Below are 16,961 nucleotides of genomic sequence, written 5' to 3' on the forward strand. Positions count from 1 at the left end.
GTTTGTGACTGTATTCTAAACATAGATTTTCATTTTTTTTAAAGCAGCCCAAGTTCCTTAAAGGAATCAGGGTTGCTTTGAGAAGAAAATCAGTTTTGCAAAGCATCAGTTAAAGAAGGATTGATCGCATGGACGACTGCCTACTCCCCTTGTACATTTCACCCCAGTCGCAAACTGGAAGAGACCAAAAGGAATACCTTCCCTTTGGGAATTAATTACCAGCTCAACTTGGGAGTTTGGTCCTGATCAGAATTACAGTCACTATCTATTGACACACAGGTTACCAAATCACAATTCGAAGGATGCCCCTAGCAGGTTTCCTCCAAATTGTAAATTGGTAATGATTTCTAAACTCATCTCAAGAATTGGAAAAAAAAATCTAAACCACAGAATGGGGTTATTAAATATGTAAAAGGGTTTTTTTCAGTCGTAAACCACATTTACTTTACCAGATAAGGGAGTTTTCAATGACAAAACTCTTTATACACCATCATGCCCCTGAATTCTGTATGATGAAGGCATGCAATAACTTTTTGCCATAAACTACATTTTATACCATGTTTATTTCGACAAGACTCCAAAAAATTATTAACTTCTCGTTTTGCATAAATGTATGCCATATTGAATATATTGTATTTCATGTTATCATTGTTTTAAAACTAGCTTTTAGATCGGTAATCAATAAATAACTTTTTCTAAAATACATAAACATCATTTTGACTCAGTGCCTTACCTTCTCATTGACATCGTCCATGAGAGCAAGAAGAAAGGTGTAGAGGTTTCCCAGAAATAAAGCGAATATTCGGCCAAGCTGCCACTTCAACGCTACCCGAGGGTGGTACTCCTCCATATTAGCGATGGTTTCAAAGAGTGGAGGGCAAAACATGCCGAGCAAGGACATGACAATTTCAACCTGTGATGTACACAAAACATTAACAACTCATTTTAGATATTAAATAAAGACCTGCATCTATGAAAACAGTTAAAGAAAACCGTGCTTTCCAAGACAGTTAAACCACAAATGTGTTGACACCATATGGCTTGGCAGTTTGAAAAATAATTCATCTGGGGCCAGATGTAGGTAAGTATATTTTACCGACTCATAAATACCGAATTTTACCGATTCGGTATTTATGAATCGGTAAAATTGAAGGAGGGAGATTTAGGTAAATTTGGTAATTGAATTACCGAATCTGTAAAAATTGGTATTTACCGAATCGCTAAATACCGATTCGGTAATGCCCATTGATTCCTATGGGCATTGAAGCCCATAGGAATCAATGGGCATTACCGAATCGGTATTTACCGATTCGGTAAATACCGATTCCAGCAAGGGTGCAGGGGGTGTCACTTTGACACCCTCTAGCACCCCAAATACAGGCATGTGTGCCATGTGGCACACAGACATGCCCTAAGGGCATGTCTGTCTGTCACATGGCATAGGTGTGCATGCACACATGTGCATGCACACCTGGATTCGGTATTTTACCACCCAATTGGATTGGGTGGTAAAATACCGAATCTGTTAGGCCTTTGGGACTCAGAAGAGTCCCACCTACATCAGGAAGTTACCGAATCGGTAAAAATACTGATTCGGTATTTTACCGATTCGGAAAATTTACCGAATCGGTAAAATAGGGCCCCTACATGCCAATTCCTAAATACTGGTCGGTAACGGCCGAAATCGGCCGTTACCGACCGGTATTTGGGCTCCTACATCTGGCCCCAAGTTTATATATTCCCAATGAACCACTGAGGACATTGATCATTTGCGATTCGCTAATTTCAAGTTTCTTTGAACTATCCTTTCTATAGGTCCCTTATTCTATGTCACGCAAAGAGCTTTGCACTTGCAATTAAATAGTAGATTGCTTTACAAAAACAAATATATAAATAAGAACATAACACTCACTTTTTTAGTTTAAGATAAGGTAAATGTAATCTTCCAAAAATCCCTCCATCGTATTCGCCTGCTCAAAACGTATCCGCCAGCAATACAAATGCTTTTAAACAACTCAACAAAGAAAATGTTATTCTCCCCCTAGTTCCCTCTTCTTTGGCACTTAATAATAGTGGCCAGATACGTGGCTAGTAATCCCATTTTGGCTGCAAATGGCCAAAAGGGGATATCAAGTGATGTGGTATTACCACACCATGTATTCGAAGGATATATATACTTGGGAGATAGCTAGTTACAATATTTTAAAATTTGCAGCAAACTGGTGGTAGAAGAGCCAGCCAATCACCCAACCATGGTAGAGTCTGCCGCTACACATCCTCACCACAAACAAGGACAAAGCCTTGATGAGCAAGAGGAAATGTCCTGATTATATTGGATGGTGTTTCGGAGAAATAAGAAATATTGGTAATGCATAGCAAGTACAAGACAAGGTATGGCACTATCATCAACGTGATGATAAATAAGCTATATTGTGTATGCTTTGCTGGACAGTACTGCTGAAACCTGGTATAGTGCCCACATTATTAGGTACGCCAAAACACAAAACCTGTGATAAACTTGAAAATATAATAGACAAAAACAGAATTAGAAAGAAGATGGGGTATACGTTGCACAAAAGCATCCCTTGGAGTATCCATGGACAGAAAAGATCATAAGAATCGCAGATTGTGTGTTTTTGTACATTATTTTTTAATACAATTTACCACAAACAAAACCCAAGCTATTTCATAGTATCATAAACCTTCAATCACTGACTAAGAGTACCTCACAGTGTATTCGTGGTGCACCAGAAAAAAAGAAAAAGAACCATGCCCTCCAAATTCTGCCTCAGAGCACCTCCACTCATTTTGCTAAATGGTACTCCCTGTAACAAAGGCCTCAGAGTTACAGAGGTTTCATGATAGCCTCAAAGGGCACTACCAGTGAGATTAGATTTACTAACATCAAACTCAGGTGACTCCACTCAGGAGTGCCATGAGGAGGAGGATGAGGAGCTGGGGAGGAGGAGGAGAAGGGAGAGCAAGGACATAGAACATGGAGCGCGGAGCAGAGTGGAGTGAAAGGATGCAGGGAGAGATGGGAGAGAAGCGAGTGAGGGCTCAAATCAGTTTAGGCGGTTTAGGCAGTTTGGGTGCCTTCGGAGTCTCAGGGCACCGAGAGTGTAGGGAGTTGAGCACCCAGGCAATGGCACGGCTGCCTCATCCCGCCATCCTCATCTTACTGCTGCACTGCTGCCGTGCACCTATGCTGCAATTCTGCATGTGGCAGCACGGCAGGTACACAGCGGAGGGGTGACTGGAGGCTGTGATTGGTGTGGCAGCAGCAATAGGCTGCAGACTTCCTGCATTGCATGGAGGCAGCCAGCAATAGGCTGGTACGGCTTGAGCCTATACAAAGTTCTGCATGCCTGCCGGTCGTAGTCTCTTTGCAAGTGACCCTGAGCAGCTACCCAGAGTCTGTTAAAACCAGCAAAATACCCTTGCACACACAATTTGAGTATAACAGATGGTGTCTGTTTAGACACTATAAGCATTTATGACAGAAACAAAGCCATATAATTGGTAAATAAAGTTTGTCCTCTTGTCAGTTTCTTGAAAGTGAAGTAATTTAATGTTCATGAGAGAAAAATAGCCGACGAGTGTTTCGTCGCTTCTGGGACAATCTTCCCGCGACTCATCAGGGCTGGGAATCATGCAAAGGAAATTTTCTGGAGACAATGCATCTTATGCATACAAATCAGGTACTTTGGTGCTTGTCCCCTATAGGGAACTGACAACTTAAGTGCACCACAACCAAAGGAAAACACCTAACGTGTGACAAAACTCGTGATTCATTGGAGAAGACTAGTGTGAGGGTAGTGTAGTAAGAAAAGTGTCTGTGAGAGACGGGACGTCGCGATCGATGACTATTAGATTGTAATAAAAGTGATTCGTTAAACTGTTAAATGTGAGGAGTGTCGCTTCTAAACCAGACGCCACAAGTGTGATAGAGATTAAAACATGCAGGTGTCTGAGTGAAATGTCAGAGCTGCATCCTACCTATGATTCACGAAAGTTTCAAGGTGGAGGTCTGAAAATGGGGAAATGTCATAAATGCTTATAGTGTCTAAACAGACGCCATCTGTTATACTCAAATTGTGTGTGCAAGGGTATTTTGCTGATTTTCCTAGGTGTGCTGGCCCTGGCCAATACACAAACTGAGGGGTTCTAGGGCTCTTCCCCTCACCCTTTATGCACCACCATTACAATCAGAAATCTCTTTAAGTACGAAGGCGTCCACTTTCTAGCAGTGCGCCCTGTCTCTCTTTCCCCTGACTCAAAAGCCTTCAGAGACTTTCTACCCAGAGCCTTTTCCCTGCTACAGTGGTGGCTCAACCTTCCGAGGCTCAATGCGGGCGTAACACAGCTTACAACTGACATCTCTGGCATGCATACTGGCCTTGCTTCTACTATTGTCAGTGGCCACCGGATGACCTGTAATTAACCAGGACTGGATTCAATGTTGACACCGGTAAGCGCCCAGTGCAGCCAAAGAAAGCATAAAAGGGCCTGAAAGACTCCTGGCCCCAATTGCTCAGCATTTTTATGCAGATTCATGCAATTACTCATTACCAAATTGCAGCCTTAGCTCACGTCTTATCTCACACTTCAATTTACCTTCAATGATCCAAATATCCATTCATTGCCATAATATTATATCAAATTAGACCTTGACATCGCTCTAGTACAGCAAGTGAGCGGCAGTCAGGCGCTGTGGGGCGGAGGGCTAGAGGGAACCCACTGGGGTGCTCATGCCTCCCTTAGTTGGCCTTCAGGACTCCAAGAATGCATGATTTATTTACAGACTGACATTACTTTCTGACACCTCACTTTAGATCTCCCTGGACCCTTTTCTTACGATATTGGCAATTTCTGATGACTTTTGGAGTCTATTCAATCCTGGCACAGGTAATTATGTAACTCTGTATTTTTTCAGTTTAAAGTTTATTTGCATGAGTTAATTAAAACCATTGCATGACAATAAAAAAACTGTAAAAGCAAACAAGGACCGTTGCTTAAATCTTCGATTTTATTTAAAGGCCAGATACTCTGCAATCCATTAAAAAAGAGAACATTTTGTTTAAAACATTAGAATTGGCCCTAACATTAAGATTTGTTTATAAGGGTTAAGCAACATGGGTTTAACACAGAACAATGGCTGTTGCATATCAATTCATCCCCAGTGGACATTTTACCAGTTAGTGTCACATCAGATCAATTTTGAGACTCTTGAGATTTACTCTAATCCCATTCACTATGTGTCTGCAATACTTGGCCTTTTGTGTTAACGTTCCCTAAACTTCTTGTTTTCCCCCTAGACTGTTTGCCTGACCTAGAGATGCCAATTTAGATGCTTTGGGTACTTTGCCACTGCTGATCAGTGTCAAAGTACAGGAGTTCCCTATGTAAAATGTAATGATGATTGGTTGGCCATGATTGATATGTTTGCCTTACTACTAAAAGTCCCTAGTGATGTGCACTGTCTGTGCAAGGGCTAGTAATGCAAGGGCACGCAGAGAAGGGAACTCAGGCCTTCAGTGTAGGGCCTGCCTGCAGAATGCTAAGTTAGCATGTAGTCCTGACCAGTGCAACCACTTGTCAGGCCTTACTTTCCCTTTTACATACACATGGGGCACCCCTGTGTTAGGTACAGATAACTCCTGGCCAGGGTGTAGTGTAGGTAAAAGGCAGAACATAAGCTGAGGTGTGTGTTATGTTCTGACAGTGAAAAACTCTCAATTTCGTTTATTACTGCTGAAAAGGCATTCTGCCCATAGGACAGAATGGGGGAGGATGGGTGTTGTGTTTCTTAGCCTAGTTTCCTGTCAGTTTATAATGGAGAGGGAAAGTTTAGTATGTATGGGCTCACAGTGCCATAATGCATCTTTATATGAGAGTGGTTTTGTCACAGTGTGTTTATAAACCACTCTTTTATAAAGTGGCTGAGTTCTGTGCTCTGAGCATTTCTGTGTGTCTCTGAAATGTAGACTGTCTGTCTGGAACTGAATGATGAGAGGAGCTGGGAGAGGTCTTGACCCAGGAAGGGGGTGAGATGGCACCAGGCTGCCCTGCATCTGGAGAGTAGGGAAGGAAAAGCCAGAGAGGTGAAAAGGCCTGGGCTGGTGCTATAAACCAATTGACCCATCTCCTGCTGAGTGATTAAGGACCCAGACCCCAGTATCAAAGGGAGAGAGGAGACACTGGGAGGGAGACACCCAGAATTGCTATAGGGAGGGGCCTGGGACCCCTGAGCACATACAAACTTCAAAGACATGAAGGGGTATAACTATGTGAGCTGAAACCCCTGAACGTTGGAATGAAACAGATATGGATTGAGACTGAAAAGGCTTGGACCCATTCTGTGGTCAAGAGAAACCTCTGCTAATGAATTAACAACTGAAGAGACTGCTGAGGCTAGACCAATCCTTGCTTTGTGATCCGGGGCTAGTCTGCAGTTTGCTGTTCTAACTAAGGAAGAGGGTGTTCGGACTGTGCTTGGAGGAACTGGCTCCCCCTGCTTGAAGAAGACTGTGCTTTTTGCTGTGTTTTGTATCCCCAAGGGCCCGAGATGAGCTGGCTCCCTGTTTGGAAACACAGGAACATAAAAGTTTCCAGAGAAGACTCTCAGATACGCTGTGGGTGCGTGTGCTCTGTCTAGCCTGAGACCTTCGCAAGTGGTGCCCTGTGATCTTGGGCACCTGGAGTTCCAAGTGAAACTCAGACGTGCTGGGTGTGTGTTGTGGTGCAGCCAGGGTGTTAGTGAGGAGCGCCTGGACATCTTGTGCGCCAACGGAGGAAGAGAGTCTCGCACACGCTGAGTGCATGTCGTGATGCAGCCCAGGTGTAGGTGAAGAGCGCCGGGGCCTTGTCAGCACCAACCAAAAGAAGAAGTGAGTCTCCGACATGCAAGAGTGCGTGGCGTGGTGCAGCCAGGGCATTAGGGAAGAGCGCTTGGACATTGTGTGCACCGGAAGTAGAGGAGTGGCTCATACGCGCAGGGTGTGTGTTGAGGTGCAAGCAGAGCGTTGGTGAAGAGCGCCAGATCATTGTGAGCACCAGAGAAGAGGCGATTCCTGGACGTGCGGTGTGCTTGTCGAAGTGCAACCTGAGATGCTGGTGAGGAGTACCTGAATAGGGTGTGCACCAAAGTGAAGTAAAGTCTCCACAATGCTGAGGGCGGGTCTTGGTGTGGACTGAGACCGCCGGAGTGAGGGCCAAGTCATTAGGGCCCTCTGAGTCAATTAGCAGCGGCCTGGACCGGCAGTCACGGAAGAATTGAGTTGCCGGCCTGAGTCCACCGCAGCCCGTGACAGAGTTCTGGATCAAGGCCCAAATCGCTAACGTCGGTGAGGAGAGTGGGATTGCGCCCCCCAGTTAACGTGCATCAACACCTGGGGTGGGGTGCTTGCCCGGAGGTACACTCTCTCGGCCTCCCGCTTCAGTCAGCTGTGCGAGCCATTGCTTTGGCTCGGATCCCGGCCCGTGCTGACCCAAGATAGGGCAGTATTGAGGCCGGAGTGGGAAGCAGTACTTTTTGTGTCACTATTTGATCAATAATGGGGCACTGATAACAGAGCATGTAAAATGGTCGTATTACACTTTGCTTTATTGTTGCTACCGAATTACCGAACTGTCATAAGATGCCTGTTCTCATTTGTGCCTGATGAACTTTATGCTGGATGCATTACGCACTGCCTTATTTTGCCCTTGCAGATTACCTGATTGTAACATGGCCTATTGCATTATTTCTTCAGTGCACAGTATCTGAGTACAATGTGGCACACCTTACAGGATTGTAGCGTGACGCATTGCTTTGATTCTTCCTGGTACAGGGCATGCAGGTGGTGATACGCATTGCATTATTCCTTCAATTGCAAAGTACACGACTGTGGCACTGTGTATGGCATTGTTTCTTTGTTGCACAGTATAAGAGAATATCGTAACGCATTGCAGTATTGTTTCCTTTTACAACGTGTGTGATTCTAGCAATACAACTTGCCTAACCTTTTGGGAAATGGTTAAAAGTGAGCTTAACTGTTGGTTAGAAGCAGTGGTTGGGATTAGAACCTACCAACCCACCGGAAAGAATACTACCCATTTTTTATATGTTGATTTTGTATCGAGTGGTCATATCGTATATTTGCTTATATAAAGGTTATTCTCCTTTTTTTAACAATACTCATGTGGAATCTATTTGTGATTACATCATGGGGTTACTGTGAGCGTGGTTGCACATACTGAACACTCCATTTTGGCAGATGTCTTGTGTTTTTTGCAACTATATGTATAGCTGAATTGAGCCCATTGGTGCCTTCTGCAATGCTTGAGTAGTGCCTAATAAATATCCACTCATTGTATACATTGGAATCCCATGCTATGGCCTTTTCTACTCTAACACTATATTTTCGGTGCTCTCTGTCAGTCCTCTATTTTTCTCAGGTTCATGTATTTATGAGACGTGATGATGATCCTTGTAAAGGACTGAAACATTGTTGACTAGTTCTATGGACCCAAATGGATTGTATATAACAATAAAATGGGCTTTGCCGTTCTTAACTTTTGATCATGTACTGTCACACATGTGTGTCACTTGTATGAGAGCACTGAGCACATTTCTCACCATGTTTATGCCGACTGGTGATTGTACTCTGGGGTGCATTGTAGCGGGGCTGCTGGCTGCAGGGTGGAAGCGATGCACCAGCGAGGCTTTCAGTATTTGAAGGTCCCTCAGGTTGAGCAAAGGCTCGCTTAATGTAAGGTTCCATGTTATGACTGCATGCCCTTTTCATGGAGAGATTATCTGTTTTTCTGTTGGAGAAAAGAAATCTTTACTGAATGAAGCAATAACCCTCTGACCGGCAGCTCAGTCCTGATGTAAGAAGTAGGGGTGGGCAGAACTCTGAGGAATATTGCAGAGTTTTCATGTAACTCAGTGAAATTCCATATAGTAAAACTCTGCGTTTTTTGCCCACCCCTACTTATAAGTTTACATGTCCTGGTAGTGAAAAGATTGCACATTTGTTTTTCACTACTGTGTGGCTTGCCTCTTGTTAGACCTGGCATCATTGTTGTGAGTCTCCCTTCCATTTTGACGGATTGCCTCCTCTGTTTTGATATGTTTTTGCTGGTGATATGCTTTGGGCACAGTGCCGCTGCTATTCAGTGCCACAGTTCAAGTGTTCCCTATGTTAAATTGAGGTACTAATTGGCGATTCCATGATTGGGTTATTTGATTTACCTGGCAGCCCCTAGTACAGGGCACCATTTGTGCCCAGGGCTTGTACATAAAATGCTGCTGGTGGGCTTGCAGCACTGGTTGTGCCACCCACAGAAGCAGCTTGTAAAGTGTGTCTCAGGTATGCCATTGCAAGGCCTGTGTGCAGTCTAGCATTGCCATGTTGACTTGGCAAGTGCACCCACTTGCCAGTCCCTAAACCTTCCCTTTGCTTCATATTAGACACCCCTATGGTAGGCCCAAGGGCAGGGTGCATTGTAAGTATAAGGTAGGACATGGTCTGGTGTGTGTAGCAGGACCTAATAGTGAATTACAGCCATTTTTGTTTTTCACTATTGTAGGCTACCTGTTCTCCATAGGCTAGAATGGGCAGTTAGATTATTACATTCTTATAATCCTAACTGACTCAGGGAACATGGTAGAAATTCGAATTTAGTATGCCTGAACTCAGAATAATAAAATACATCTTTAAGTAAAGCTGGTTTTAATATTCTGTGTTTGAAAATACCACTTTTAGAAAGTAGGTATTTTCTTGCCTAACTGTCCAGGCCTGCCTCTGCTAGGTTGTGTATTCCTTGTCTGGGTTTGTGAGTGACAGGGCTGGGGATTCCAGGAGACAGGCTATGGCAGCCCAGTGGTGAATAGAGAGATCTGCATCTAGATGGGAGGGAGGAGTTGCACCTGGGACCTGAATAGGGCTGTGCCTTCCCTCTACAATGCTGGCTCCACCTGCTGTGGCTTGTCTGATGTCTCTGCCCTGCACTGTGAAAGGAGAGGAGGAATCATGTCAACAAAGTGCTCCAGAGCTGTATCTTCCCTCCCCTGTGCTGGCTCCACCTCCTGTGGGTCGGCTGATGTCTCTGCCCTGCACAGTGAAAGGAAGAAGAGAGTCATGTAAACAAAGTGCTCAAGAACTGGTTTGGACTAGGCAGAGGCCTCTCTGCCTTCAGAGAACAAATGATTTTGGGGTATAAATATTAGGACCCTAATCCCAAGAATTTAGATCACTTCTGGAACAAGAAACCTTTTGCCAAAGAGGAGAACCAAGGAAGCTGCAGGAGTTTGACTGCCCCTCTGCTAGTGTGCTGTTTGCTGGGTTGGCCTGCAGTGGTTGCTTCATTGCCAAGGAAAGGGGAAGGAACTTTTTAAGGACTGTCATCATCTCCAGAATATTCTCCAAGGGCTTGAACTGTGCTTGCCTTCTGCTGAAGTCTCAGGGACAAAACATTTCATCTCCAGCTCTCCTCTGAATTTCCTTTCTGGGAATTCTCAACTCCAGACATTTGCGTGTCGCTGGGAGCTGGAAGCACCACGCATCGAAAGGAAGCATGTCGCCGCCACAGCTGAAATCGTCGCATCGCCGGAGAAGCGAGCCTTCGCCGCATCTTCCTGGAAGCGTGTGTTCATCGAAGCTGCCTGCTGTTGCATCACCGGAGAAGCGTGACACCATTGAGAGAGTCGCCATCGCATCACCGCAGAAGCGTGTCGCAGGGCCTGTCGCAGCTCCAAAGTACAGAATCGCCGCAAGGCTGCCAGGGCATCTATACATCATCATTGCATCGCTGCATCAAGGGCGCCATCTTCTCGCATCGCAACCGAATCATTACATTGCATCAAGGTGCCATCTTGCGCACCGCAACGGGCCCGCAGGCCAAGAATCTACGCATCACCTCCGCACCGGTAAGGATAACGACGCATCCCCTACTTTGCACAAGTATTAAGGCCTGATACATCATCTCCCCTGGATCACGGAACCGACGCATCTCCCCTTTTGCGAGCCTTTTTGTTTACTTTGCGTTACGCATCCAGGTACTTTGTTGAGAACTTTGGTGCATCTATCAGCAACTTGAACTAAGTAACTTTGATCATCTTTAAAGCAATTTTAAGTGTAGTATTGTGGATTTTTGTCATTTGTGGTCTTGTGTTAAGTCTATATAAAGAATACTTATTTTTATAAAACCTGTGTTGTGTCCATATGTAGTGTCTTCTTCACTGTATTACTGTGTATATTCACAAATGCGTTACACACTGCCTCTGAGATAAGCCTGCCTGCTGGTGCCAAGCTACCAAGGGGGTGAGCAGGGGTTATTAAGGAGTGTAATCCCCTTATCCTGACTTAGAAGTAAGGGTACCTATTTGGAAAAAAGTGAATACCATTGCCAACTAGAGACCCCCAGATCTAACACCTCTTCTATAGCATAACACCGGGATGCATTATTACAGTTAACAAGTGATGTCGTTTGATCAGGAAAAGGTAGGAAAGTCATGTTTGGTGTCTATGGGATTGTAATTTAAAGACCCCTTGAATGGCGAAGTTGGATTTTAAGTCACAATTCTGGAAATGCAACTTTTTCAATTTGGCATTTCCTTATCCCAACCAGTTTGCGCCCACAGCTTGTTCCTGGGTCACATGACTAGGTTTGAGTGGCAATTGGCCTTTTTATCCTACTGCCCTGCAACCACACAATGGAGAGATTAGGTGTGCCTGGATGGGCCATCTTAAGCAGGATGGGGGGCAGGGCTGAGCCCTGCTCTCTCATAAAATCTTCACAATTGCCCATTGCGCCTGTAGTCAGGTTAGAGTCAGGGCAGGGAGACAGAAAATACCAGACACTTCTGTGGGAGGGAGCCTCCAGAAGTTTTTCCTACTTCAAAGAACGCACCAGGGAAAACAATTGAACTCTCAGAGCCACTCTTCAGTTCACTTCTAGGAAGGACTCTCAGAGGTCTGATGCTGCTGTGGCCTACTGTGTACTTCAGAGGAACTTCTTTGCTGCACTAAGAAGGAATGGTCTACTGCATAAAGCCTGCTCTGAGTCCCAGAGGTCTGCCCTGTTGCTTGAGCCCTGTTCTTCTCCTTGAACCCAGGACTTCCAGAAGTGAATCCAAGGGCTAGTTGGCTGGCCTCCTTATCAGAACCTCAGGGACATAAAAGCCTCCAACCATCTTGAACCCACACTTGGACCCTGCCTGAGAGAGTCCCAACCCTTCAAGTGGTGCCTGTCCAGTCCTGGACTCTTCGAAGCAGTGCTAGGGGTGCCCTGGTAGCTAAAATTCTAAACATTTGTGGCTAAAATGTGCTCTGAGAACTAAGAGAAGACTGGGACCTACCTGCTCGTCGATACAACGAAGGTGGATTGATAGTCAGCCTGACTTTGTGGCAGCTCCTACTACGCTCTTCTCCACTGCAGCAAATCCTACTCAGAGGCTCCTCAGACAGGGGCATCCACCCTTGTGAAGCCCTCATCGGCTACAGCTTGCAACTTTGTCCCACTGTAGATTTTTGATTAAGTCCGAATGAAGGAGACTTTACCACAACCGTCCAGTGGCTCTCCAATTACGCTTCCACCATGGACAACGCCAGCTGCCTTTTCCCACTGAACTTTACCTCTGCAGACATTTTTCCTTGACATTTCTTCCAAGTGCAAAGGTAAGCAGAGACCAGGCCAAATCCACTTTGTTTATCAGATCTGTGCTCCATCACAATCGGCCATAACTTTAGACTTTGCCACAGTTTTGCGCAGCTCAATGTCTGCGGCTGGCGCTTTGATCTTTTAAATAATACTTTCCACTTTAAACGTTAAAAATCATAACTCCGTTCTACTGCTTTGTTTTTTTGTTGTTTTGGTGTAAAATAATTTACTAAACTGTACTTTATTTTTCCAAATTTTCTTCAAAACAAAATATTTTCTTGGAATTTGCCATAGACATTCTCAACTTCTTTACCTTTACCAAATTCAGGAAATTTGGTGAAGGTAAAGTAGTTGAGATTGTCTATGGCAAATTCCAAGAAAATATTTTGTTTTGAAGAAATGAGGTCTGATTTCTTCATGTTTATGATAAAACCTAGATTCTGGAGAAGGTATATAGTTAGATCTAGTTGTTGTTGAAGAATAAATGTGTCTGGTGACAATATCAGAATGTCATCTAAATAGGTAATTAAACAAAGAACCTGGATTCTTAGGAATTCTGAAACTGGTTTCAGCAACTTGCTGAATACCTACCAAGGAGCTGATTAAAGACTAAAAGGGAGAGCTAGAAATTATTGCCAAAGGAATTAAAGAAATTGTTGATAAGGAGGGAAAATTGGAACTGTAAGTTAAGCATTTTTTATATTCCAAGCAAACTAAAAAATCCCCTCATCTCAAAAGGTCTCATAAAAATGATTTCCTTCCATCTTGAAATGTCTGTACAGAATCCAGATCTAGGAAATTTGACCACATATCGCCACACCTGAAAGCACTCAACTGGCTACCTTACGAAGCTCGAATCCAGCACAAAATGACATGCATCACTCACAAAGCGTCTCATCTTAATACTCCCCAGTGCCTATCCCAAAAACGTACCTTATCTGGAGGAATCAGATATTCTAGGACTGTCGATAATTTACTCCTGAAACCCTCACATTTCAGCAAGAAAAATACCTCTGACAGAGCATTCTCCGGAGCAGCACTAAGAATATGGAATTCGCTTCCTCCTTACATGAGAAAAATCTCCTCTACTCCTCTGTTCAAAAGAGAAGCAAAATCATTCCTGATGTGCAAATTCCACCCGTAAACTCTCACATGGACCATTACAGTTCTACATCCTTAAACGTGCCTCTTCTCTCCCACTAAAGACACCCTCACCCCTATGATTGGTTGCTCAGAACAACTCTCACGCCTGCGACCCTCGGAACTTTGTCAAAACGTGGTAATTCTATGTATGTTATATTTTGCTAATTGTTTTATTTGTTCTGTGCCCTCATTGTAAAGCGCTCTGATACCCTACCCTGGGTCTGGTCCGCGCTATAGAAAACTCTAAATAAATAAATAAATATTTATAAATATATATGTATATATATATATTATTTATAATTGTTTTTTATAAAGGTATATCGTTTTTGACTTGTCTTTTCTCTTCCACATTCACAGTTTTTGAATGTTCTTAATCCCTTTTCTCTTTGCAGGGTTGCAGTACAAGAGTCCGTACCTGTGATTATAAGGTGACCACTCAGTGTGGATTGTAAACATATTACATATTTGCACACCAATTATGTTTAAACAGAGCATACCGCCTAAGAGTGCTTATCACAACTAGTTCTCACGTAATTGGTAACCATGGGTTGTCCACTAAGGGGAGTGGCGGTGAATACAGTGTCATGCCCCCATCATTTGTAATAACCTCATCCAGGCCCAGCAGGTGGTGGACACAGTTTGGATGTCAGTCTTGTCTTGCAGCAGTTCGGCTGGTAGCAGGGCCCGTAATGGCATTGGGGCTGCAAGGTCCATTTCTGGTTTGGAATAACGGAGGCATGCATTTGGGTGATTCTAGTGTCGCACATAGCCGCATTGTGCTACTAGGTTGTAAAGATGGATTTTTGGGACTAACCCTTCCCTCTTATGTGGAAGAACAAGAGTGCTCAAGCTAATACATGGTTGCCACCCTCCCCAGGTGAGGCGTGTCAGGTGCATATGTATTTGGTTAAAAAATGCATTAGCTAGGGAATAGGAATGTTGTTAAATAGATAGAGAAGCTGTGGTAGAACCATCATTTTTATGATGGCCATATGACCGGCCATAGAAAGTGGGAGTTTGATCCAACTATCCATTCTAGAACTCAGTTTGTTCACCACTGGCCCATAGTTGAGCTCCAGTATCTGTTCCTTGTTCCTATGTAAGGAGATCCCCAAATATTGTGTGTCTGCCTCAGACCAAGTCAGTGGGAATCCTTCACACTTCCGGCCTCTCACCTCCATGAGGGGGGAAATCTCCAACTTTTGCCAGATAATGTGTAGCCCTGAAAGCGTCCGGAAATACACCACCTTGAGCAGGAGTGGTGTTATGTTGTCGGACGGGTGTCTCACGCCGGTGAAGGAGGTTTTTTTTGTAAGTGTTGCACTAGTGGATCCATTGCTATGATGAAAAGGAGCGGCGATAACGGGCAGCCCTGTCTGGTGCCATGGAAAATGGAGAATGATCTAGTTATCGTGCCATTTAATCTGATGTGTGCCATTAGTTGTCTTCACTGTGGATATTAAAATCCCCTATAAGCAGAAAGTGATTGGAGGAAATATTGTGAGGGACAATTTTCTCAATTAATTTTAAATTAAAATCTTTAAGTGCCCCGGATGGCGATATAAAAGCGCACCCTTTAACCAGGACAACGTGCGTCAAAGGACCTTCAATATCCCTGCACTTTTGAAGATGCAGGCCCACCTCATGTACGCTTTGAAGGCTCCCATAAGGTGGCCTGCCATTACACTGACCCTTTCTTCAACTGAAAGTACTCAATTATTGCCGAGTAGCTATATGTTAGAGAACGGCCATTGACACTCTACTCCTCCGACCCCAGGGTTATGCATGGTCAAGATCACAGGAGTGTGGCACCACAGTGTATGGGATAGATGTGGGATATCCTGGGACCATGCAATCATGGTGTTTGATAGGAACCAGTAGTCTAGCCATGTACACATGGTAATTTGTATTGAGTGGTGTGTGCACTCCGGCTCTTGTGGGTGCTTTTGGCGCCACACAACATGCAACACATAGGACTCACCTATGCCTTGCAGTACAATGCAGGAGTTGCGATTATTGAGTGGAGCTGTCACTGCGCTATCTAGCATCGGGTCCAGAAGGATGTTAAGATCGCCCCCCCCCCCCAGTAAAATATGGTCAGCATCTATCTGCATTTGCAACTGTTGGTAGAACTCAGGACAATCAATATTTGGGGAATATACATTGATCAGCAGTATGCACTGGCCCTTGAGCTGCCTCAGCACCAACAGGTAGCGTCCCTCTGCATCAGTGATTGTGGATATATGCTTAAAGGGCAGGGGCATGCGTCTTAGTATGGAGACCCCCCAAGACTAAGAGCTATAGTTGGAAAAAAAGGAATGGGATTCCAAAATGGAGGCAAATGTGGGTGGGCCCATGGGTGTTAAATGAGTTTCTTGTAGGAATACTGCAATACCTGTCTACATTTACGCAGACTATTGAGTCCCCTGACGTTCCAGAACATGAACATGACAGCTGCGTGAGCTCGAACATCAGCCTGCATTGCCATACAATGTATACATTGCATGCTGCATTGTGCATTAAGAGAGTCGAAATGGCTGCTTAGCGAGAGAATTCAGCAACAATACCCGATACAAAAAACATCCTATAATCCCCTTCCCCCTCCCATACTTGGTGGCTGTCCTTCCAGCACATCCCTCGTATATCAATCTCACCAACTTCAGAACTTCCCATTGCCAAGTAAGGTTGCAAATTATCCCTTGAGTGAACATCACTGGGAGGTGGCAATGCCACATCGACTCCACACATGCTGTAGGAGAAAGGTTATAACAAGGTATCAACAGCTGCATCCCATATATATCAACCTACATCTCAAACAAAAGTAAGATTAGAATTATATTTGCAGTGCTAACTACTCTGGTGGCTTTGGCAAGAGCCTATGCATGGCCCAATGGTCAACCAGATGGGAAGAGGTCCCTACTGGCACTAGAGTGCAGGTCCGGCTGCAACCCCCCTCCCCCAGGGGACTCAGAGCGAAAGGATGCTGCTTCTCAGAGAAGTGTTTATAAAAGGATTACACTCTGTGGGATTTTCAAAGACACAAGTTTTTCCATTGACATCTACTTGCAGGTGGGCTGGATAAAGCATGCACTAGTAGAGGCCAAGGTTCTGAAGCATGGCCTTCACACCTGTGTACTTATGCAGTGCCTCTTGGACAGTGATTTTAAAGT

General features: G+C 44.4%; 1 protein-coding gene across 1 annotated transcript in view; it reads right to left on the bottom strand.

The window, feature by feature from the left end:
* Nucleotides 1-16,961, bottom strand: part of LOC147688814 (transmembrane channel-like protein 2) — a 523,112-nt gene that overhangs the window by 364,648 nt on the left and 141,503 nt on the right. The window contains exon 10 of the mRNA XM_086939828.1: nt 734-913. Coding sequence (XP_086795954.1) covers nt 734-913 — 180 coding nt within the window. The remainder of the gene's footprint in view (nt 1-733; nt 914-16,961) is intronic.

The sequence above is a fragment of the Lissotriton vulgaris genome, chromosome 10 (assembly GCF_964263255.1).
Source record: "Lissotriton vulgaris chromosome 10, aLisVul1.2, whole genome shotgun sequence".
Taxonomy (NCBI): Eukaryota; Metazoa; Chordata; class Amphibia; order Caudata; family Salamandridae; genus Lissotriton; species Lissotriton vulgaris.